The sequence below is a fragment of the Balaenoptera ricei genome, chromosome 13, assembly GCF_028023285.1.
Source record: "Balaenoptera ricei isolate mBalRic1 chromosome 13, mBalRic1.hap2, whole genome shotgun sequence".
NCBI lineage: Eukaryota > Metazoa > Chordata > Mammalia > Artiodactyla > Balaenopteridae > Balaenoptera > Balaenoptera ricei.
In genome coordinates, this window is record NC_082651.1 from 64,177,819 (window position 1) to 64,202,999 (window position 25,181).

General features: G+C 42.2%; 1 protein-coding gene across 1 annotated transcript in view; it reads right to left on the bottom strand.

Annotated features, from left to right (window-relative positions):
• RHOQ (ras homolog family member Q) overlaps positions 1-25,181 on the bottom strand; it is a 38,267-nt gene that overhangs the window by 3,509 nt on the left and 9,577 nt on the right. Inside the window, exons 3-4 of the mRNA XM_059943427.1 lie at positions 4,151-4,315; positions 3,221-3,316 (exon numbers count right to left, since the gene is read on the bottom strand). Of these exons, the coding sequence (XP_059799410.1) occupies positions 3,221-3,316; positions 4,151-4,315 (261 nt within the window). The remainder of the gene's footprint in view (positions 1-3,220; positions 3,317-4,150; positions 4,316-25,181) is intronic.

Genomic DNA, 25,181 nt, shown 5'->3' on the forward strand with positions numbered 1-25,181 from the left:
TTTCTCTATGGAAAATTCTTTCATTCATCACATATTTACTGGGTACCTACTATATGCCAGGCTCTGTTTTTAGGTGCTGGGGATCATGTCAATGAACTGAGCAGAACAGCAAAGTCTCCGCTGTGTGATGCTTACGTTTGCTTAAGTTCTACTGGGGGAGGAACACACAAAGGAATATAGAGCAGATGGTGGCACATGCTACAGGTTAAAAAAAAAAAAGCAGAGTGAGGGAGGGAAAGGGTGCAGAGGACAGTGGTGGTGGTCAGAGAAAGCTGCTCACCAAGGTAAAGTTTGAGCACTGAGGGATACCTAGGGGAAGAGTTTCCAGGAGGACAGAGCCACAGATGTAAAGACCCTGATGCAGGAGCATGCACGGAGCATTCAGGGGGTGGGAAAGAAGCCAGAGTGGCAGGAGAGGGTGAGCAGGGGTAATGGCAAGAGAGGCAGGCAGTGAGGCAGCCTCGAGGTAGCGACCTCGAGTAAGGACTTTGGCTTCTACTGTGAGAGGGGACCCATCCATCCATCCATCCATTTGTTCGTTCATTGAAAACTTACAGAGCACTCTCATTTGCCAAATGTGAGAATATAGCAAGGAACAAAATTAAGTCCCTAAGCTATTCTCATGAAGCTTATATTTTAGAGGGAGAAGACCATGGACTAATAAAGAGGTAGAATATGTGGTCTGGAGAAAAATGGGGAAGGAGATAGGGAGTGGGGAGAGAGGTCAGGCAAGGCCTCACTGAGAGAGTGATATTTGAGTGAAAGAATGAACAATGTCTACATCAGGAAGACTATCCCAGGCAGAGGGGGCGGTGAAAGGACAAAGGCTCTGAAGCAGAAGATTGGGGAAACCGCACAGAGGCCGAGTGCCTGGAGCACAGTGAGTGAGGCAGAGAGGGAGCGGGGCCTGTACGCCAGGGTGAGGACTTGGGCCTTTATTTATTCGGAAGATAATAAAGCCACTGGAAGATTCTGAACAGAGCAGGGAGCTGATGGAGCTTCTATTTTTAGTCTCACTCTGGCTGCTGTGTTGAGAAAAGGTTAACAGACACAGCCAGAAGCAGAAAGGTGAGTGAGAAGCTGTTCCAGTAATCCAGGCCAGAGAGGGAGGGGGCCTGAGCCAGGCTGCCAGAGGAGGGGACGGTGAGGAGCGTTTGGATTCTGGGTATATTCTGAACGTAGAAAAATATATTTTGCTGGAGGGTTCACTGTACGGTATGAGAGAAAGAGCAAGGTCAAGTGTGACTTCAAGGTTTTTGACCCGAGTAACTGAGAAGACTAAGCCTAGAGGATAAAATTGGGAGTTCTGTTTTGGACACGTTAGTTTTGAGATGCTTACCACCCGGATGGACTTGTTGCATGACCAGTTGGATAACCAAGTCTAGAGTTTAGGGAAGAGGTCCAGGCTGCAGATAGAAATTTGGGAATCTCAGTAGCAGACTGTTCAAACCACAAGACGGATAGAAGCTTAGCAGGCTTAAAGACTGAGTGTGGATATAGAAGGAGAGACATCCCAGAAGCTGAGTGCTGATCCCTGGACCCTCAACATTCAGAGATGGGGAGATGAGGAGATGGAGGAGAGGCCAACGAGCGGGAAGAAAGCCCAAGAGAGGGCGTTCAAGGAAGCCAAGTGAATGTGTTTCAAGAAGGGACCAACTGTGCCAAATGCTGCTGACAGGTCTAGAAATGGTGTTTTGCAACCACTTTTTTCCCCCTTAAACTACATAATAAACATGAACATCTCAGTAAGTAAATTAGTATAAATTTTTAATAGATGCAGGGTTGTTTTTTTTTTTTTTTTGCTATTATAAACAAAGCAGCAACTTTATGGCTATCTCTTTAAGCACATCCCGAATAATATTCTTAGGATAAACTCCTCCCTGTGAAATTGCTTGATCAAAAGTGTACATGACTTTAAGCCTTTTGCATGTTGTTGAGGCTGCTTTTACTCAAAGACCAACAGAACAACCGAGTACCCATTTCCTTACACCCTTGGAACAGTGGGTATTCTAATTAATGTCTCTTTTTTTGTGTGCCAATTTTATAGATGGAACTTACATTTGACTACTAAGGAATATGAACATATTTTGTATCTTCAATGGCAATCTGCATTTTTTGGAGAATCCCCCACTGATGTTCTGAGTCCCTTTTCCTACTGGGGTATGCACATGTCTTTTTCTGATTAATCCATATGCAAGGGGTTCATGTCCACTAAGGATATTAACCCATTTTTCTGCCATAAATGTCAAGTTTGTTATATGACTTTTAATTTTATTTCTGGTATTTGATGTCATTAAATTTTTATGTAGTTAAATCATCAATGTTTTCATTTATGACTTTTACCTTTATGAAATTTAGAAATTCCTTCTCTCCTAAGATGACAGAATTTAATATGTGAAATTCCTTGTTAGTAGCTTGTTAGTAAAGCTATTTATCTTTTGCTTTAGGAAAAACTGTTCTCCAAAAAGTTTTCTTGCTTTCTTCTGCCTCCTGATAGTATTTTTAAAAACACCTTATTATATTCCATTTCCACGTAAGTCCTGTTAAAGTCATAACATCTAAAAAATAGAATCCAATCATGTTAGGGGCAAATGGAGAAAAAAGTAAGCCTCGCTTTGGGGAGAGGAAGAATATAAGTTAAAAGGTATTTTGTGCATCACAGTTATATTTTTTAAATGGTAATATTTTCCACCTTTCATAAAAATTCTCTTGTGGAAGAGAATTCAACAACACATTTCTTCTCCAACCTAGCCATAATTTTTTGTTTTTAACTGCACACTTAAATTGTCCTCCTATTCCACTCCATTGCCTACTCCATGAGCCTTCACTGAAGACAGGGCCTGATTCAGCAGCCCCTATTTGTGACGCCTCTTTCTACACATGACTTACTAGGAAAATATTGTTGGCAGTGTAGCACAGGTGTAAAGGCCAGAGTGAGGCCTTTACTGAAGCCCAGCTCTGCCATTTACTACCTGCGGGACCTTACAAGTTACCTGACAAGTTACCTGACAAGGCTATGCCTCTGTTTTCTCCCCCATAAAACAGAGGCACTAGTAGACCAACCTCACCTCACTGTGTCGAGGCAAGGATTAAATGATCTAATGCATGTAAAACACTCAGCACAGGGCCTGGCATACAGTAAAGCACAGTAAATATTAGCTTCTATTATTACCTTAGCTTCATTTACATTTATTTTTAAATTCTGTAAAGGTTGCATTACCTCTTTTGCTAGTTTCTGTCCTTGTTCCACACATATAGGTTTTTCCTTCATATCATTCAGTCTTGCTAAAGTTTTGGGGTCATCTCGGAGATCAATCTAGTTAAGAAAGGTTAATAATGTCCCATAACATTATCAGTCTTTAAAGATAAAGCATGTAGTCCCATTTAACCCCACGTATCAAAAAAAGATTACAGGGCTTCCCTGGTGGCGCAGTGGTTGAGAGCCTGCCTGCCAATGCAGGGGACACGGGTTCGAGCCCTGGTCTGGGAGGATCCCGCATGCCGCGGAGCGGCTGGGCCCCTGAGCCACGGTTACTGAGCCTGCGCGTCTGGAGCCTGTGCTCCGCAACGGGAGAGGCCGCGATAGTGAGAGGCCCGCGCACCGCGATGAGGAGTGGCCCCCACTTGCCGCAGCTGGAGAAAGCCCTCGCACAGAAACGAAGACCCAACACAGCCATAAATAAATAAATAAAAATAAATAGACATGAAGAATCCGCCTGCCAATGCAGGGGACACGGGTTCGAGCCCTGGTCCCAGGAGATCCCACATGCCGCGGAGCAACTAAGCCCCTGCGCCACAACTACTGAGCCCGTGCGTCCTAGAGCCCGTGCTCCGCAACAAGAGAAGCCACCGCAATGAGAAGCCCATGCACCACAACGAAGACCCAACGCAGCCAAAAATAAATAAATAAATTAAAAAAAAAAAAAAAAAAAGATTACAAAAGAACCTAATCTTTAAAACCAACTAATATAGTAATTGCTTTCTTTGACACTACTTTTTCCAAAAATGTGACAGAATTTATTATAACTAACAACTGAGATTAAACATATATTATCTCATTTGCTAAACCTTAGGGCCATTTGTCTGAGAGCAACACCACAGGCAGGCCACAGAGGTTATTCTTAAATGGGTAAAATCAAAGCAGACATACCTGAGTTCCTATTAATAAAAAGGGTACATTTGGTGCGTATTCCTTAAGTTCTGGTACCCACTCCTCTTTCACATTTTGAAATGAGGCTGGATTTACCACAGAGAAGCATATAAGGAAGACATCAGTCATTGGATAAGATAAAGGCCTCAGACGATCATAGTCTTCCTAAGGAAGAAAGAAAAACCTCATTATTTCCATTTCTAGAGTTTACTAACAAACATGTACATTAGAGTAGATGGTCAAAGAAGCAAAGTCAGGACTATTCCACAAATGGAATGTATGGCATACTACAAAAAACAACATAATTCCATTGGTCTTTGCTATTCTTCCTTTGGAAGCTCTGAACACCACTGGGGTAAAAATATGACAATATCATTAACGTCTACAATGAAACTTTGAGAAAATACATTGTGATGACGAGAGTTGTCACTGGAAGCATTTTTAACTGAAAAGTTTGCACACAGAATTGATTGTAGCTAGATGTTTAAGTATAGTCATTTATAATAATATTATATACTGAATGTTCACTATGTTATTAAACATATGATCCATATGCTCTCTCATGTATTACTTATTTAATCCTTGTAAAAACTATATGACATAAGAACCATTATCTCTATGTTGCATTTGTGTAAACTGAGGCAACAGAAATTAAATAACTTGTGTAAGGAAGTATATAGCAAGTAAAGGAGATGGGATTCAAACCCTAGCAGTTTCACTTCAGAACCTATGCCTTAACCACTATCTTCACTGAGACCTTAAATCTTTGCTTTCCCTGTTTATATAGTTTTCTTAATTTTTTTTTTTGTGTGTGTGTGTGTGTGTGTGTGTGTGCATATGCATGTTTGTGTGAAAATTTAACGATAGAAACATACTGAGTAAATCCACAAAATCCCCCTTCCTCTCCAATTTCCATTCCTTTCCTGAAATGTAGATTTTTCATATGTATCTTTCCAGTTATTTTCTGTGCGTGTATATGCCTACAACTGTACATATTTAAACATCTGTACACAGACGAAAACCGTGCAACCCATGTTGTTCTGCACCTTTCAGTATGTCTTGGACATGGTTCCAGAACGGAATATGTTAGACTGCCATATTATTTTATTTTTTTATTTAAGTATAGTTGATTTACAATGTTGTGTTAGTTTCAGGTGTACAGCAAAGTGATTCAGTTATATATATATGTATGGGTGTGTGCATATATATATATATAAAATATACATATATATATATATATGCACACACACATATCTATTCTTTTTCAGATTCTTTTCCCTTATAGGTTATTACAAAATATGACTTCCATATTTAAACTGCTGCTTCACATTTTATAGAAGGGCTGTACTATTGATGGCTGTTTTAGCATCTCTCCATCACAAAAGACAGTGAAGATCCTGTTTCATTTAGATTATTTCCTATGACACAAAATTCTACTCGCTTACATTTTTGTAAGTGAATAGTCAGGATTCCATTTTTGTCAGGGCTAGCCTCTCATCTGGTTTCAAGGAAACTTTATTTTTGGCCTAAGCCACCACCCCTCTTAAATGACCTGCTTCACTACTAGAACTGCATGAATGTGGAATTAAAGGCATATTAAAAACATCTTCCACTCAGAGTTTCAGGTAGTATTTCTCTCATGGGACAATTTTCCTTTCATGTCATCTTCTGACATTTTTCTTACTACAATGTTACACTCCAATTCATATCATTATCTCAAACTCTTGACTTTGGAGTTAACCCTCCTGTTTTTCTGCGATGCTTTTGAAGGGCACATCTGCAGTTTGGAGCCAAGGGCATTGAAAGATTTCTCAAGTGTTGGCTCAGGACAAGACAGGAAATGCCATCCCCAATCTTCTTTAGCATTTATTTTTAAAAGTGGAGGCCTCTAATTGGTTTCGAATAAAGCAGTGCTCTGGTGTTAAGAAATGATTAATAAAGAGATCACGCAAAATGGGTATGAAACATGCTGGCACCCCAGTCAGTTACAAGAGGACTATTATCAAAAGTATAACATGTTTTAAAAATAAGTTTGAGTGTTAAATAGTACAATTTGGTGAATTAAGTATACTTCTTGTACTCTACTGCCTATTTCAAACTGCATGCCGAGAAGAAGAATTAAAGAGACAGTATTTGATCTTAGCATTCTACCTGGCAACTACCTAGCAGTTTGTTCCTGAGCAAACTTGCACACGGCACGGTCAGGGAATGGGGGGCTCTTACTACAAACCTCTCCTCATCCATATTTCGAGATCCAGTTTTCACAGAATTAGAAATGAGGATACTATCTCATAGGATTATGAGGAATAAATGAGATATTGCAACTAAAGCACTCAGCAGAGTGTCAAGCACATAAAAGAACTCTTTCAACTCTTTAACGTAAATTCTTCATCCCACGGGAAACTCGTTCTCCTATTCTCTGCCAATCCACGCAGGGTCCCATCAGTGGCAAATCAGCCCTGGCTCTGCATTGTTCTCTCTCCAACCACAGGGAAGAAACTCCTTTAGTGAAAAATAAAATTTTCTACTCTGGCATTAAAACACACAAATCAAACTGAGGTCTCTTGAGGACAGTATAATTTTCAGATTTATAAAAGAGAATGATATATTATTACTGTACTAATTAGTCATTTGGGGGACTCGAGAGCCTTAAGACTATTTAAAATGTAATAAAAAAAAAAACCACACATTTTTTAAGAAAATCAAATTGGATTTTTTTAATGAAAATTTTACCTCATCAGGGAAATAGAAAGTGCACTCTTTCTCTGGGAGGGTATTACAAGAAATAAAAAGCAAGTGAATGCAAAGTTCTCTAGAAATGCTTAATATTCAAATATTCATCCAAACATTCTATAGAACATAAGTCTATTGTACAGATTCCTTTCATAACCATAGTGCATACTGATTTTCCTTGAGAGACATGTGGGCACAAAGGAAGGGAACTAGACTAATCATTTCTAGATTTGTTAAACTGTAGATTTTTGTTGGAATAGTTAAAATGTGAAGAATTGGGGTTAAAAAAAAAAGACAAGTGTGTTTAGAACTCCTTGGAAAGAAATGTTACTTCTTAAGTCTGAACCATCTAAAATGAACTCCTTCTGCCTGTAATCTCCAGCTAAACAATTGGCAGTGATTATCAGAATGAGACCTTTCTGCTTCCATCCAGCCTGAGTAATTAGAAGTCTAATAATAGATAGCAAATTAAAAAAATAAACAATCCCCTGTGCATACTGTACCCTGCATCATATACAATTGTTTATATCTACTGTGTAATATCTTGAGTGAACTTAATGTGAAATTTTAGATTTGGGGATAAATAAATTGAGGCATACAATTCTTTCCTCCCCAGCTATATATTTAAAATTTGACAACACAAAGAAAGTTAAATGCGGAACTGCCCTTTCTTTTAAAAGAATTCCTCAAAGCCAATTCCCTAGTGTCCTCCTAATTAAGAAATCAATTGTATTTTAGTCCAAAAAAATTTTTTTAAAGGTAGATATTTAAACATTTCAGCCTGGTAACTGAAATGTTCTCAGTGTATTAAAGACAACTGTCTTACATCAAAACCATAAAAAACAATGGTGAATTTGGTCAACAGGATTGTTGAACTGCTTAGTAAAATCTTTAGCTTCTTAGCAATTGGCTAAGTACCAGCGGGATCCATTTTTTTACAGTGTATTCTGGTAGCTTAGTGATTAGGCTCTCCGTTCTCATCAGGAGTGCCTGATCTGTGAGGATGACAAGCTTCACCCTTCAACAATATCACACGCTGACAATCTGACAAGAAGAGTCCACAGACAATAAGAGACCAACGAAATGTGCACTGAGAGGAGACAAAACACCTTCAGGTGCAACAGAGAACTGTAGCAAATGGCCATCAGTCAGGAGACCCCTTTTATGCCCAGCTCAGTCAGCAGCCCAGAAGTGTGCCCATTTCTGTACCACCTTTGTTCCCTTGGCATGGACCTGGGTGCTCCCTCCCACTTTAGTGACTTCTGTTTAAAATACATGTTTTTGTACCACAATATTCATTGCAGCTCTATTTACAATAGACAGGACATGGAAGCAACCTAAGTGTCCATCGACAGATGAATGGATAAAGAAGATGTGGGACATATATACAATGGAATATTACTCAGCCATAAAAAGAAACGAAATTGAGTTATTTGTATTGAGGTGGATGGACCTAGAGTCTGTCATACAGAGTGAAGTAAGAAAGAGAAAAACAAATACCATATGCTAACACATATATATGGAATCTAAAAAAAAAAAAAAATGGTCGTGAAGAACCTAAGGGCAAGACAGGAATAAAGACACAGAGATGCAGACCTACTAGAGAATGGACTTGAGGACACGGGGAGGGGGAAGGGTAAGCTGGGACAAAGTGAGAGAGTGGTAGTGTATATATGGACATATATACACTACCAAACATAAAATAGGTAGCCAGTGGGAAGCAGTCGCATAGCACAGGGAGATCAACTCGGTGCTTTATGACCAGCTAGAAGGGTGGGATAGGGAGGGTGGGAGGGAGGGAGATGCAAGAGGGAAGAGATATGGGGATATATGTATATGTATAACTGATTCACTTTGTTGTAAAGCAGAAACTAACACACCATTGTAAAGCAATTATACTCCAATAAAAATGTTTAAAAAAATAAAATACATGTTTTTAGAACGTGTACACCTATTTAAAATACTTATCCAAAATATGTACTTTAGGCAAAATCACTCACGTTGGGTGGTACAGGCCTTGCCATGCTTTTTGTGATATTCTATCACACAACTGGTCACTGAAAATCAATTAGCGAAGATGTTTTGAGATCATACTGCATGGAAGATGTTCTAAGGACACGTACACACAAATAAAAGAAATAATCGTCCCCTCGTCCCCTTTGGAGCTTATAGTTTAGTTGGGAATTCAAGACATGTACATAGAAAAAGACAGATACAACAATGGGAGAGTGTAAATTGGAGCAGGTGAATATATAAATGCTTAATCAAAGAAACATTAATAAGCACCTACTGAGACACGTTGGGACCTGGGAACCTTTGCTACAGTGCTGCAATGCTTGCGCCTGAATAAACCTCTCCTGGAGCAACAAGATACAAAGAAACTATATGAGACTAAAAATAACTGTGTGCATGTGCAGTTGGGGCAAATTCTGGACCCAAAAGAGATCAATACAAAGAGACCAAAAAACCCAACTGCCACTTTTGAAGAGCCTGGAGCAAAAACAGGGGGTCAGGAAGAAAAGCAGGGTACTGCGCATGCCCCCTGCACACACCACCACCACCAGAGGGGTGGGAAAAACACCTAAGCCACCCCTCCAGCCCAACCCCTGGACACACCCCTACCCTCACCCCATGTAAGGAACAAGCTCGCCCCTGCTCAGCGAGTGAGCAAGCAAGGAAACCTGTTGTTTGTTCTCGATAGCTCCCTCCTGCTGCAGCAGGGGCCCCAATAAAGCCTTGCCTGAATCTCTTGTTTGGCCTCTAGTCAATTTCTATTGATTGGGGAAGGCCAAGAACCCTGGTTGGTATCACTACTATGTGCCCAGAATGTGCAACCATCAGGGAAATGAAGGAAGGCCAAGATTCAGATCCTTTCTGACTTGTAAAACAATTTAAACATTTGCAAAGCTCTCATAAGATACCTGTATGTTAAAAATATGGCAACGAGCATGAATGAGCAAGAGTACCCATGGTGTGCCCGTGCACCTCACTAGAACTTTGTAGACCTCAAAGCCACAGCCTAGGACAGAAGAAGAAACTGTGGTGCTGATGAGAGAACATGCTTAAAGTTGGCACTGAGGAGGAAGAATTGATAAGTTGGAAGAGACAAAAACATAATGGTTTCTGCTCTTAGGGAGTTCACAGCAAGGGAGACAAATGTATGCAGACATTGTATTACAAGTCAGAATGTGGTGAAAACCAAGGGTAGTAATTAGGGGACTCTAAAAAAAGACTTTTAGAAGAGGTGGCATTTGGGTTGGGCCTTACAGAACAGAGAGGATTGGAACATATATGACCTACTAGCATGTGGCCTTGGTCAAGTCACTTATTTCTTAGAGCCTTTGTTTATCAGTCTGTAAAATGGGAGATTATCAACAAGTGCTTTGAAGACTATAAAGTGCTATAAGAATATATCATGCCTCCGAATAATCCAGGACGTTACTTTGATTCAGAAAGGTTATTATCAAAACCTGTAAGAGTTTTCCTCTGTAACAACCTAGAAAAAGTGGGACCACAATTGAAAAATTCTTTAACAGACAAGCCCCAGACATCTAAAGTCTAAAACAGCTTCTGACTACTTTGAGATATATAAAATGTAAGGCAACTAAGTAAGAATGTCCCTGACAACTGGTGGCTTGTGGTAAATGAATGAGTAGTAATCTCCATCTGAAACATCTGTTTCTGGTGAGAAGCCTAAAATAGGTATCAGGCATGGCTTTTGAATCACTCTAACCCCTAAAAGGTGCTATACTAAAGCCAAGAGGACACATGGACTGAAGCTAGCTTCTGAAGATGAAGTGTTTTGTCAGAAATCTTATAAATTATCAACATTTCTTCAATAATTCTTGGTAACAGTAGTCTATGAAACCTCATTTTTTTGTGTTGTCCTTTTGTCACTTTCAAGTTCATTTTTCATATTTAACTTTGTGAAATATCACCTTTCACCCCCTTAAAAATAACTGTTTTTCAAGGAAGCTGGGTTGGGTTCTTTTGTGGAATATTTTGGTAAGTTTGGTTCAAAATGCATCAATGATGAGTTTATTGAATTTACCTACCACTCTCCTGCTACAGGTGGACTAAAGAAAATTTGGGGAGGAGAATTTTTTTTAAGTGCTAGAAATTCCTAAAAGGTCATTGTTTTTCAAAAACTTTAAAAATATTTGACTTTTTTTCCTTCCTTTTTTCTTTCCTTCCTTCCTTCCTTTCCTTTTTTTAAAATCTCTGTTCAGTTGTGAGATGGTATTTACTTATCATGAGCCTGATTAGCTCTTGGTAAAAGAATTCTTGAAACTGAAGGTTCAGCTTCTAACTTTAAGCAACTGTCATCTTCATATATTTTGATTAGAATAAGTCCATCTCCCAGTTAATTTATTAATTATTTAGCAGCTAGTGGACCAGATCTTTGCCTTCTTTTCCATTATTATCTTCCTTTTGGCTGCCTGACTTATTATAACTCCTGTTTAGGTTAGCTGGAGAAAAAAAAAAAGAGAGAGAGAAAAGTTTAAATGTGCGGTAGCAGAAAGACGACCAGCTGGAGAACTGGTTCTGCCATTATCTAACCGTGTCTCATGAACCTGCACTTCCTCATCTCTAAAAGGAGAGGACTGAACTAGATCACCACATCACATGGTCAAAAACGCTCAAACTAACACTTTTTACCCTTGTGAGCAGCCCTAGTAACAGATTTAATGTGGGTGGAGGTTTAAACTACTGCATAAAAATTGAGTTTTAGGATACTGTTTTATCTAAGCTGACCCCCCAAGGCAGAGGATCAAGACTTAGCTAAATATGGCCCTTCGGCAAGCTTCATTTCCCCATCTGTGAGGGGAGAATAAATATAGCATACACATGTTAAGATAAATGAGAGAGCTGGTCAAGTGTTTTGAGCTCTTCAACAGACAAGCCTGACTTTCCAAAAAAAGACAAACCACAACTTCAGAGCCAGTCCAATTTCTTTTGTGCATGGTGAGATGACTTCCTTCATTGTAAAGGATTTAAGAGCTGCAAATCTACATTGTCTGGAGCTATAATTGCAAGTCTCTTTCACTAAAACAGAGGTCAGCTGGCCTAAGGCATGCAGAAGGAAGGTCAATGTCAGGTCACACTTCTGTGCAGTGTACTCCTTTCCTAACTTTTTTTGGTACAAATTTCATGTTGATGGAATAGTCATGCATTCTTTTATTTCAACAAATATATGCCCACTAGGTGCTGAACACAGTGTACTCCAGTGAGAAACAGACGTGGACCCTGCCCTCGTGGAATTCATGGTACAACAGAGGAGAGGCAAGTGCCTCCCCACTAGGGCAGGACTACTCTAGGTCCAGGGGACACTGTGGAAATGCGGGAGGTATTTTTGAGCGTCAACACGAATGGGGGAACTCTACCAGCATTTAGGGGTGGGAGCCAGGGTGCTACCTGACCTGTGTAGTGAAAAACAGTCCTGGGTCCTGCATGATTGATGAGTGTACCTCTAGGCACTGAATGACTATGAAAAGCCCTTTTATAATGACCTGAATCTAGGATCTATCTCTGTTGTATATTAGTAGAAAGGTAGATTTACTTGATGTTGTTCAAACATTACAGGAGTTGCTTACCACTGCAGAAAATTGCACACCACTGGCAATATTGCTCTTAGTACCCTAACTCACTAAAACACAAACCCGTTGGTCAACTTTTAGAGCTATTGCATTCGTGGTTGTTCACCTGACTACTTCATTATGATTTCTGAGTACTCAGCCCTGGGAACTTAGGAATTTAATACTGAAATAACTATTTTTATTATGAATTACTTTCCTTTTATTTTTCCTTCCTATTACTGCCAGGATGTTATATTGATTTAAAATGATATATACAGAAAGGTTATATTAGCTATAGATTTCATTTGAAGATGAGTATAGGAGAAACATGTTATAAAAATTGTTATCAAAGGGGGGATGGATCTAATATACTAGAGGCACTGAGTCAGGTATTTAACAAATTGGGACAAAAATGATTATAAATGCAAACTGGGATAGGTGCTGTGAAGGAAAACAGCCAGGAGAGAGAGAATAACCAGGACGACCAGCTTCAGTCTGGGTGGTCTGGAAAGACCTCTCGGAGGGAGCGACGTCTAACCTGAGATGTGAGGGATGCTTTGAGAAGCCAGATATAGGACAGTAGGGGCAAAAGGCCCAAGGCAGAAAAGCCCTGACAGATGCCTCCAGGGAGACTTCTGGAATAATCCAGGGTTCAGCTTGTGCAGCTGGATGGATAATGTCTTTTACAGGGATGAGGAAGACTGAGGGTGGAGAAGCACATTAGGGAGAAAACTCAAGAGGCCAATTTTGGGCATGTTAAGCTCGAGATGTTGAGTAGACAGTGGGAAAAGAATATCTGGAGGAGCTCTCTGCCTCTGAGTTCCAGACCCAGCTCTAGATGCCTCCTCTTGGCTGAACCAGAAGTATCTCAAATTCAACACTTCTAAACTAAAGTCACTTCTTCCCCCTCAAATCTGCAAGTCCTGTTGAGTTCACCGTCTCATGAAAAGACATCACCACTCCATCAGGATCAAACCATAACCCTGGGAGTCCTCAGTATCAACCCCAAACACAAAGTAAGTCAATCACTTGCCCAGCCAGTCTGTTCTTCCCTCTCCACACTCCTCACCTGGGCAGCTCCTACTCATCTTTCAAGCTTTGGTCTAAAAATCTCTTGGTCCAACAAATCTTCTCCAAACCCCCAATTCAGATCAAGGTCCCTCTGTAACACCTTCTCCTGTCGTCCCATTTCTTACACTGTAATACAATTGCCTCTTTTCTTATCTGTATCCTCCACAGGACTCTGTGAGGGCAGAGGACTACTCTTCAAAGTCTGGTTTATAGTAGCTGCTTATTAAATTCTTGCTGAATGAATGAGGGTAGTGTGTGGGAGATGAAGTCAGAAGGGCAAACCGCAGCCAGATCACGGTGGCCTGCACCTCCTTTACCGGCTGCAAAGCTGGAGATGGTGGATAAAGCGTCTGAATCCTCCACTAACAGATGAATTTCTCAGGTTGTAGTTACCACTTTCAGCCAAGATTCCAACTGCCTCCTAAGATCAGGGCCCTTTCTCTGTCCAACCCACCTTCCTGAATAATAAGGTGAGCTCTAAGGAGCAGAGCCTCAGACTGAGCAATTCTTCCAGCATTTTAGTTCCTGCTACTGTTTTTCACCACCACGTTTTTTCCATTGTCTTGACATTTGTTTTACCTAGGATGGAGGATATCATTGACTGTCTACCTGGCATCATTCTCCTACTTGTTCTTTCTTTCCAAAACTGATTTAGTTCAAGACCCACCACTCCTCTATCCAGACACATACCCCTGGGAACCCTGACCCCATATTTAGCTTAAAGAATTCCTGGTTGGATTTAAGCCAATCATGGAGTTTCATTCCCTACCCACTGGCCAAAGTCACTGGTTCCTAGGTGGGCACATGATCCAAGTAGTCCAATCAGAATGAAGTGGTCCCTGGATTATCCAAGGGGCTCATTCTCTGCTCCCTGGCCAAAGCACAGGCATACCTCATTTTATTGCGCTTCAGTTTATTGCACTTCGCAGATACTGCATTTTTTACAAATTGAAGGTATGTCGCAACCCTGCAGTGAGCAAGTCTGTCGGTGCCATTTTTCCAACAGCATTTGCTCACCTCATGTCTATGTGTCACACTTTGGTAATTCTCGCAATATTTCAGGCCTTTTTAAAAAATCGTTATTATATTTGTTATGGTATCAGTGATCTTTTTTTTTAAAGATTTTTTTTTTGATGTGGACCATTTTTAAAGTCTTTATTGAATTTGTTACAATATTGTTTCTGTTTTCTGTTTTGGTTTTTTGGCTGTGAGGCATGTGGGATCCTAGCTCCCCCACCAGGGATTGAACCCACACCCGCTGCATTGGAAGGTGAAGTCTTAACCACTGGACCGTCAGGGAAGTCCCTGATCAGTGATCTTTGACGTTACTACTATGAACTCACTGAAGGCTCAGGTGATGGTTAGCATTTTTAAGCAATAGTTTTTAATTAAGGTATGCACTTTTTCTTTAGACATAATGCTTTTGCACACTTAATAGACTACTGTATAAACATAACTTTCACATGCACTAGGAAAGCAAAAAATTCATATGCTCACTTTATTGCGATATTCACTTTATTGCATGGTCTGAACTCGCAGTATCTCTGAGGTGTGCCTGATATTGGTTCCTGGGTGAGCACAAGATCTAAGTAGTGCAATCGGCATGAAGTAGTCCCTAGATTACTGAAGGTAGCTCTTTCCTCACCCCTTCTTCTCCTTCTGCTGTTCCTCCTCCCTTTCTCTGTCTCCCTCTCTCTCCCTCCACCCCTCACTCAGTATGGAAGGATTTGCTACTCACTGGCCCCATCTCTGCAGCTCATGGAGACTATTCAGGGATCCCACTACATTGGCCGGTGCTGTGGTCCCTGTATCACAGGGGAGTAGATGCTGCCCAGGGCCAGCTATTTGGAGGCAGGCATATATATGTACCAGGCCTGACACTTCCAGGGGAACAGCCCTCTTACCCTTTTAATGCTTGAGCTACAGAGGACCCTTGGGCACTGTGGATTCAGGTCACCTGGGCTTCCCATGCAGCGAGGGCACCAACATAGAACGAGGAGTTACAGATGGGCCAAATGCAGAGGAAACACCATTTTCCTCCACTGTGGACTAACACCTACCTTCTTTGCCTCTGAGGCTGAGGAAGAGGCTTACAATGACTGAAGTCTCTCACTGGCAGACATCCTTAAACACAGACTTCTAATACACTAAGAACAGGCAGTCAAGCGGCGAGAGAAGCCTCAGGAACTACCCTCTGATTAAGTCTGAAATGCTGGTTTTCTCCATGCCCACTAGAGACAGCCACACTGCATGGAGGAGTTAACCATGACTAGCAAACCCATTTGGAATCTGAGGTCTTGGACCACACTCCTTGGCCAAAGACACAGGACAGGCAGATGAGGGAGGGAGGCTTCTGGGCAGGTAGGCAAAATCAGGATGACCTAATGCGGTTCACAAATACATTTTCACAGAACAGACCCTTTAGAAAGTACACACAATTTCTGTTGGGGTGATGAAAATGTTCTGGAACTCGACAGAGGTGGAGGTTGTGCAACATTGTGAAAGTACTAAATGTCACTGAATTGTACACTTAAAAATGATTAATTTTATGTTGTGTGAATTTCACCTTAATTTAAGGAAAATACACATAGGTCCACAAGTATGCCAAGTTGGGTCCTCATGGGCACCCACACACATGGCGTGCACAAACACACACACACAGATTTCTTTGAAATTCAGAGAGGTGCTTGCACGTGGCAGAAATACCCTTTCCCTGAAGGGAGTCCCTGGCAGAAATACCCAAGCCATCCACTCCTCAGGACCTGCATTCATCACCGTGACACGCTTCCACATTGTGGAGCACGGCTTACCCTCCTTCGGGCATGTCTCATACCCCCTACTCTGCCTCTTCTGCATCACCCACTTCATCTTCTCCCCTCCAGCTCTGGCCTTCTTGTGCTACAGGAGGCTCCCAGCAGAGCTCTTTTCCAGGCTTATTAACGAGTCACCGCATTACGTTACTCTAGCCTTATTTTGCTTCACAGCACAGAGAGCCTTGCTCCTGGCTTTCACGCTAGCCCAACTTTCCCACCAAACCTTCACCATCAGCCTATGAGATAGGGCAGCTCCCACTTTACTGATGAGGAAATTGAGGCTCAGAGAAACTCATCCAACTTGTCCAAAGTTACAGGACAGTTGGGCAGAAGTGAGGCAGGAAGGCAGTTCTCCAATCAACTAGTTTAGGACCCCCTGGCCCCTTTGCTCTAAGCAAGCAGTAGGTCATAGGTTTTAGACGCAGACCTTTTAAATAAATCTTTGAATCATAGTTTTACTGGCTATGTGGCTCCAGGCAAGTTACTTACCGCTTCCGTTTCCTTCATCTGTAAAATGGACTAAACTGTTGGAAGATGAAACGCGCTAGCGTGGAGCCTGTGTGGTGGCTGCGAGCTTATGGCCTCGCCCAGTCGTGCTCCTTAGCTCTTAAGTTTCAGCAGATGCGGCAAAGAGGAATAAATTGGTGGAAAAGGAGGACTGAGGGTAAAAGCGACTTTGTGAAAAACACTGAGAAATGTGGTTGCTTACTAAGTGCGTACGTTTCCATGGCGGGCAAGGACTGAAGTCAGGAATTTTATTAACACAACTGAAGAGAACTAAACTAATATACCCCAAATGTATTTTTGTAAAACAATGGTTCACGAGACCTGAGAACTGAAAAAGAATCATCATGCACGTGGGCTTTGATGTGGCCGCCCGGCCCTCGCCGCCAGGCCCGCCCTCTCTGCCCAGTGCTGCACACAGCACGGGCAGTTTTCAGCTGCTGCCTGTAAAAGGTTCACTGGACCCACGTTTGTACGAGCATCCCCGTGCTCCCAGAAGCTCAGCCAATCCAGGAGCTGGACTTCCCACCACAGAGAACCTGGCTAGGAAGATGTGACATTGACCAAAACAAACTGGGAGCCCATGAAACAAAATCAAAAAGAAGCAACGCTATGGGCAGACAAGGAAACAATGACCGCGGTCATTCCAGGGGTTTCGAACGTCCATTCTCTTCTGCGTATCCTCATAAAACCCTTGGAGGCAGTGTGGGGACAGCAGCTATCATCCCCCCATCTGGGGTGGAGGGCAGCAGCTGAGGCCAGGGCCGTCGGTGAAGTGCCGGCGAGACTGTGGCTGGAGCAGTTGGGCGGGTCAGGGTGGAGGTGGAGGCGGTTTTCAACCATAGCAGGTGTGGACCATAGAGCCCGGTCAAGCTGCACGGGAACCTGTGAGGTTCCAGCTCTCAGCCCTGCCCGGTGTAACCCAATAAGCTGAGTCCTTTCCAAGCCCACACAGCCCCTTTAGGGAGTCTGCTGCTTCCTGGAAAATCAAACAGCACACATCTCCCTTCAGAGAGCCACTAGCTTAGTTAAGCAATCTAGTAAGACCCTGGCAGCAGGGGAAGTCACTAATTCAATGACTTACAGATCAGGAGCCTGCGGGCCTGGTCTGAGGTCCAGTGCAGCTCTCATGGGCTGCGCGTGTAACTCATACAAGTAATTTCAGTGTGCCTGTTTTCTCATCCGTTAAAATAAAGGCAGGGGGAGGGGTGGATAATATCACCTACCTCAGAGGTTGTTGTTATGATTAAATGGGATAAACAGACCCAGAGAAGGCCTCTGATGTAGGCACGAGATTAATGACAAGAGACACATACGCTAAGTGCCACAGGAATTCACAGGAGTATGTCTACCACCTGAGGACTAGAAAAGGCTGCATGGAATACCTGTTCCACCCATGTCCTGTCCCCACCCCAAACCCACACACTCATGCCACCTCCTCACCTAGGAAAACAGTCCTGACCCTCCCCCACCCCCATCCCCAGAGCTGGAAGTGCCCCTTCCTACCTCCCAATGTCAGTATCTGGAGGTGTAGTTAATAAATACAGGGGAACTATAGTAGGACACCCTAATAATTTGACATATGGCTACATGTTGAGAATTAAATTCATGAAAATGAAACCGTAATCGTCATTAGTCATCTGCGATATGGGTCATTACTAAGAGATGACTGAGATTCTTGAAAACACCCAAATCTAATCAAGGTGATTAAAATGTAACTAAAGGAAGCTGTAACCTAATAGAATATGTTTTGGCCTGTCTGAAAAATGTTGACTTAAAAGTTATTGTCTATAGAGACTCTAAATAGAGTCTAGCAAAGGAGAAACTGCCTAATTAGAATATTTGTGTCCATCTAGCTTTGCCCAATGGTAAGACGCTAAATGTGGTGGACAAACAGATCCTGAACACTAGAAAGCCGAGCTCTCGTGTGGGAGGGGCAGTTGACCATGTGGTTCCAGGATCCAGATGAAATTCACATCTCCTCTAAGACCTTTTGCTCCAAAGCCTGAATCCCAAGAAAGCTTCTAATGAATTCATTTTCCTGGGTACCTTATGCTAAGGAAAGGTACACTGGATAACAGGCACTGAAAAGGAATCTATCACTATAGCTTTGATCTTCATATTTATGTTTTCTAACTATTAAAACAAATTGGAGAAGAATTCAGTTAAATGCTAGCCAGTTGAACACATGAATTTATCTTGATCTTTCCAAAATCCTCTGACATGTACGGTCATTAAAAAAAAAAAAAAAAAGGCATAAAGCCACAGGAAAAGCAAACAGGGAAGGAGACAACAGCCACACAATTTTAGAAGCTAGAAAACCAAAGAGCAAGTACAAACTGATTTAGCAGACCCTGGGAGCCAGATCCTGGGCCAGCAATGAGAAGAAGTTAAGAAGCACCCGGTTCCGCACAACAGAACCCCCTAAAGGTGTGGGAGCTGGAGCAGTGTGTTCTGAAAGTGGGTTGAAGGTGGAGCCACAAACAAGAGGGCAGACTGACAGTCTGCTTATGAAGCAGTTAAACCCCAGATCTGTTTTCTATCATGATAAATACTCTCCCCAGCCCTGATGAAAGGCAGAGGATATTTATTCCCGGGAAAGGGTGGAACAGAGGGTTCCCTGGGTGGGAGGACACAGGGCCCAGTTGAACATACTGAACACACAAGGCCAGGGTACACTGAAAATTGAGATCCTTAACCTGCTGCCTCCCCTCACCTCCCAGAACAGTGGCAGCCCAGCAGGAACCACTCAGGCAGTAGAGTGGAAGATTCTTTTCTGGGGAATATGAACAGTGCAAGAGGAAGGACCAGGTTCCCCAATGAAAAGACCCAGATGAATCACCCTACAGTAGTGGTCCTCAAATGGGGGTAGAAGGAGCAAAGGCTGACGTTGCCCCAAGGGAACATTTGGCAATGTCTGGGACATTCTTGATCATCATGATCGGGATAGGGAAGACAATAGGGATGCCGCTAAACATCCTACGGTTCACAGGACAGCACTCACAACAAACTGTCCAGCCCAAAATATCAATAGTGCTGAGGCTGAGAAACCCAGACCTTCAGTAAGGGCTAGAGTCACCCAGCCCCATGTATACACAGAGTTTCCCATTCTCCAATGCCACTCTTATAAATATGAGTAGACACTTGAGGAACTGCCACAAAAGGCAGAGATCAAAATGAGAGACTATGCAGGGAGACAAAAATTTCAAAAAGCTATCATTAATACCCTCAGAGAAATTAGAGAAGATATTCAAACCAAAAGCAAGCCAAACCAAACTTAGAAGATGATAAAGAAAAAAAAAAAAAGGAACATCCAAAGAACAGGAAAAGGTTCTTGAAAATTAAAAATAGAATCACATTAAAAAAAAAAAATAGAAGGGGTAGATGATAAAACTGAGGAACTCTCTCAAAAATAGAGCAAAAAGACACAGAGAAGGCAAATATAAGACAATTAGAGGACCACCACCAAACCTCTAATATCTAAATACTGGAAGTTCTAGTGTAACAGAAGAGATTAATTGGAAGTGAAGAATAAACCAAGAAAATTTCTCAGAACTGAAGGATACGGGGCCCTAGAATGAAAGGGCCCACAATAGCCAGCTACGCCCTACCCTGAAGACCATGAGTGTGAAATTCCAGAGAGGAAAAACAGGTTCCTAAAAACGAATCCAGAATCAGATTGGCATCAGACTTTTTAATAGCATAAATTGAAGCTGGAAGATGATGGAACAATGCCTTCAAAGTTCTGAAGAAAAAATGATTTCCAATCTACTTTCAAAATGTCAAGCAGGTATGAAGGAAATAAAAACATTTTCAAACATACCAGGTATCAAAAAATTTGCCTACAATGCATCTTTTCTCAGGAAACTAATAAAAAATATACTCTACCAAAATGAGGAAATAAACTATGAAGACATGAAAAATAAAAATAGGCATCTAATACAAGACACAGAGCCAAAGGGAATCCCAATAATGATGAAGGAAAATCCTAGGATGACAGCTGTGCAGTAGGCTCGAGGCAACTAGCCCAAACTGAAGCAGGTCAGTAGGCTCATGACGAATGTCTCCAAGAAGACACTGACAGAATACTTGATATGCTGGAATGCATGGAAAGGTGCGTTTAGGGTGAAATAGACAGGTGGTGAAAACTAAGCAAGGGAAGAAGCAAGATAATTAGTAACTCCAGGGAAACAAAAAGTGGCACAAAGAGGGAAAAAGTAATTATAGTACACTACATGGCTCAGCTATGCTAACACAGTGATAAAAATATAACCACTGATCAATAATCAAATGGAAATTACAATATAGCTACTGGGGATAGATGGATGGGAAGTGGAAGACATATTCAAAAGACAGCTAAAGCCTCATCATTCATGCTGTGAAGGCAATAGAGGATTTCTTTTACCAACATAAACAGCTAAGAACTGAAAGCGGTTGCCTTGGGGGAGTGGAAAAGGACTTCTCTGTAGGAAAGTGGAGAGGGATCTTTTGTTTCTCCACAACAGGATCATATAGAACTGTTGACTCTCTAAACCATCTGCATATATAACTTCAATAAAAATAAAGTGACTTTTTTTTAAATTGGAGAAAAACAGAATAAAGTATAAAGAAGTAAATTTCTACAAGTATTCAATATCACTACCTAGAGCCAACTGCTTTAACATTTTGACAATTTTGTACCAATTTTTTTCTTACACATTATACATATGCAGATTTTTCAAAGTTGTAATAATGCTATATATAGTTTTGATTCCTGTGTTTTCACACTTAACACACCACTAGCCTTTTCATATATCTTTAAATATTTGTTGAAAGCGGTTTTTAATGGCTGTGATTATTCTAATACATATCATGCTATCATTTAACAAATCCTTTTTTACTATGCATTAATGTGTTTATAATTTATCACTATTATAAATACGGTTGTGAAGAATATCATTTTACGTACATCTTTGTGTACAATGAATGTTTCCTTGGCATAAATTCATAGAAATGGATCATTGAAAATTGAAGTGTCTTTGCCAAATTAACCTCCAAATGGATTGTGTCAGTTTTTACTGAACGGTACATAGAGCATCCACTTCCCTGACTCCTGAATATCAATTTTTCCCATGTTGTTCAATTTGATAAGTGAAAAACAAAGTTTTAATTTGCATATCTTTGCATACTGTGTGTTCAGCTGGCTGTTTGCTTTTCTTCCTTGTGAGCTACTGGTTTATGGCTGGAGTCCATTTTTCCACCAAGACCACATGGTAAACAATCCTTCCACAACCTTATTTATATCCAGATCTCTATGAGTTAACACAGATCAGACCGGTGGACCTGATGATATGTGAGTGCCTCAATAAAATCAAGTCTCTGAGTCTTGATGGCCCCACTGAGGCCCTGGCTTCCTGGGAGGCTCCAGGCAAGCAGGCTAGCAATCAGGCACCCTTATGACACTCCTCACACTTTACCTTTTCTTGGCACGCCCCATATTCTGTTTGCATTTTGGTCATCTGTATACATCTTCTCTTCCCAATGGACTCTAAGCTCCTACAGAGAAAGAACCCTATCTGATGGATCTTCGTGTTCCTCACCTCACCTGTATTTAACAGATACTCACATATTTGATGAATAAAGACATAAGGGTGTGGATGGGGGTGGGGAGGATTATGAACAGAGGCAACAGGAGAACTGGAAGACTGAAAGGGTAGAGGGAGACCAGCCCCTACCCCTACTAGAGCTGGGGTGAAGACAGCACCAGAAGTACATGACCAGTGGTTTCCAGGGTTCGGGCAGAATGTCCATGTAATGAAGATTGACGAAAGGAATAAAAAGGACAGACAAGGATTATTCAGCCACAAAAATAAATAAAGTACTGGTATATTCTACAACACGGATGAACCTTGAAAACATGATGCTAAGTGAAAGAAACCAGACACAAAGGCCACATATTGTATGATTCCATTTATATGAAATGTCCAGAATAGGCAAATCCACAGGGTCAAAAAGTAGATTATTAGTTGCTAAGAGCTGGGGGAAGGGGAGAATGGAGAGTCACTGATTATAGGTACAGGGTTTCTTTGGGGGTGATGAGAATGATCTGGAGTTAAATAGTGGTGATGGTCGCACAACTTTGTGAATATATACAACCCACTGAATATGAATAATATCTCAATTTTTAAAAAGGAAAGAGGAGTAAACAAGCAGTCTGGCCCACGAGGAATTTCTGAGGAATTGCTTTGTTTATAACACCAGCTTGCCTAGACTCTGATGCTTCCACACTGCCTGGCCCAGCAGCAGGATGTCAGGGCTCCCGCTGCTTGTAACAGAGGGACACCTGACACAAAACACAATGAAGGAATCCTACAGATCCAGACTTGCTGGAGAACAGCACACATCCTGGCCAATATTTTATCCAAAGAGACCTGGCAGCCTTTCTGCTAATGGACTCCCTGAGTTAATAAATGAGTTCTACTGTGCCTCAGCAGGCAACGCATTACACCGACCACCTATAACCTGATTTTAAAAACCTTCAATGATGTCAAGACAGAACAGAATTCCCTTTAAAATGAGCTGATGAGAAAACCAATATGGAGGTGATGTAAAGTCATGGGAGATGTTCTTTTCATGACCATCTTTCTAACAGATTCTCCTAAATCCAGCACACACCTGGTTGTGAGTTGTTCAACCCTAAGAGGGCTGGAGTCTCAGAGGAGGAGTTCACGGGGTGCCTCCTCCTCAGGACTTCTCACTTTCTGCAGGCTGGATGAAGACCAGAAGCTCCCTGCTGCTAGACAAGGCCCCTGTCTGAAGAAAGCAGGGACCCTCTCACCTCTACCCCATCCCCCATACCTGCAGAGCCAGGGAGGCCACAAGACACACCTTAATTGTGAACCCTGAACCAGCTAGCTGGGCGGGACAGCCCTTTGAAAATTACGCTGGGGTAAGTGGAATTTTAATTGAGCTGGACAATCAGAATTAAATTCCTTCTCTCAGTGGCAGCTCTTAAAGGGGGGCATACTTTGAGCCAACTCATTTATAATCCCAACCGTTAGGCCATTTGAAAGAGGATGGCTTTTCTACACTGGAACAAGTTTTGAATAAAGAGAGAGCAGTAGAAAAAGAAGAAAGGAAGGAAGGGAGAGAGGAAGGGAGGGAGGGAGGAAGGAAGGAAGGGGGAATTTAAAAGTGGAGGGAAGGCAGGGGAATGGAGGAGGAGGACACTTACGCAGAAAGCCACGGTCAGCCAGAAAAGTAATCACTGCCGAAAAGGGTGTCAGTAACAGCCCTTCCTCCAACCGTCCCAGTGGGGAGTTTTAATACAAAAGGACATCATTGCCCATCTGTTGCTTTGGAACTAATTTAGCACAAACCAAACCAGCATTGTCCTCAGGGGCAGGCCTGTCACCTCCCAGGGTGCTAACCTCAGCTACGGTGAACAGAGCAGGTCTTGCGTCTCAAGTTTGTCTGGCTGCTTAATGTACGGGGGAGGACATGGCTTGGCACTTGGGCCTCATCAAGGAATACCCCTGGAGCCTATTGTGTGCATGGCCTTGGGCCAGACAGCACACCAGTGGAGGCAAGTGCAGCTTAAGAAGTTCTGCTTCCGTTTTCTCCTGATAGTGCCTTGGCCCCATCTCCACCAGGCAGGCGAGGAAGGCAGCACCAGTGGCTGAATGATTCAGTTCATTCCAACAAACATGGAGCATCCCAACCACGCATAAAGAACTAGAGATGAGGGTGTGTGGAGGCGTGTTTGGATAGGCAGGGGTTAAAAGATGAATAAGGATTAAAAGATGGATAAGTTATGTACCTGCACTCTGGAGACAGTGTATAAGTAGAGCATGTATAGAGTGTGTGTGTGTGTGTGTGTCTGTGTGTGTGTATTGGGGGAGGGGAGGAGGGGAGGTGGCTTGCTAAGACAAGGTATATTAAGTTCACATTCACTAACTTGGTGGCTCTGACATTTCAGCCAGTATCAGAATCACCTGGAGGGCTTGTCATAGCAGAGTTGTCCCAGATTTTCTGACTCCATAGGTCTGGGGTGAAGCCTAAGAGTCTGGATTTCTAACACGTTCCCAGAAGATGCATGTTGGTTTGAGGACCACATCTGAGAACCAGTGCAGTAATTCAAACCCTCACCGAGCATCTAGTACATGTAAGAATCCAATCTGAGCACTTTCTCCACCTAAAATCGACCTGGAGAACCCCAGGCTGCTGTGCCCATTCTCATCTCCTGGGAAGCACAGAACCCAGCCTCCTCTGTGCCCCCGATGAACAGGCACCCTCTCCCTTCCCCCCTCTGCTGAACTGTGAGCTCCTGGGGGCAGCGCCTGGGCCCGATCTGTC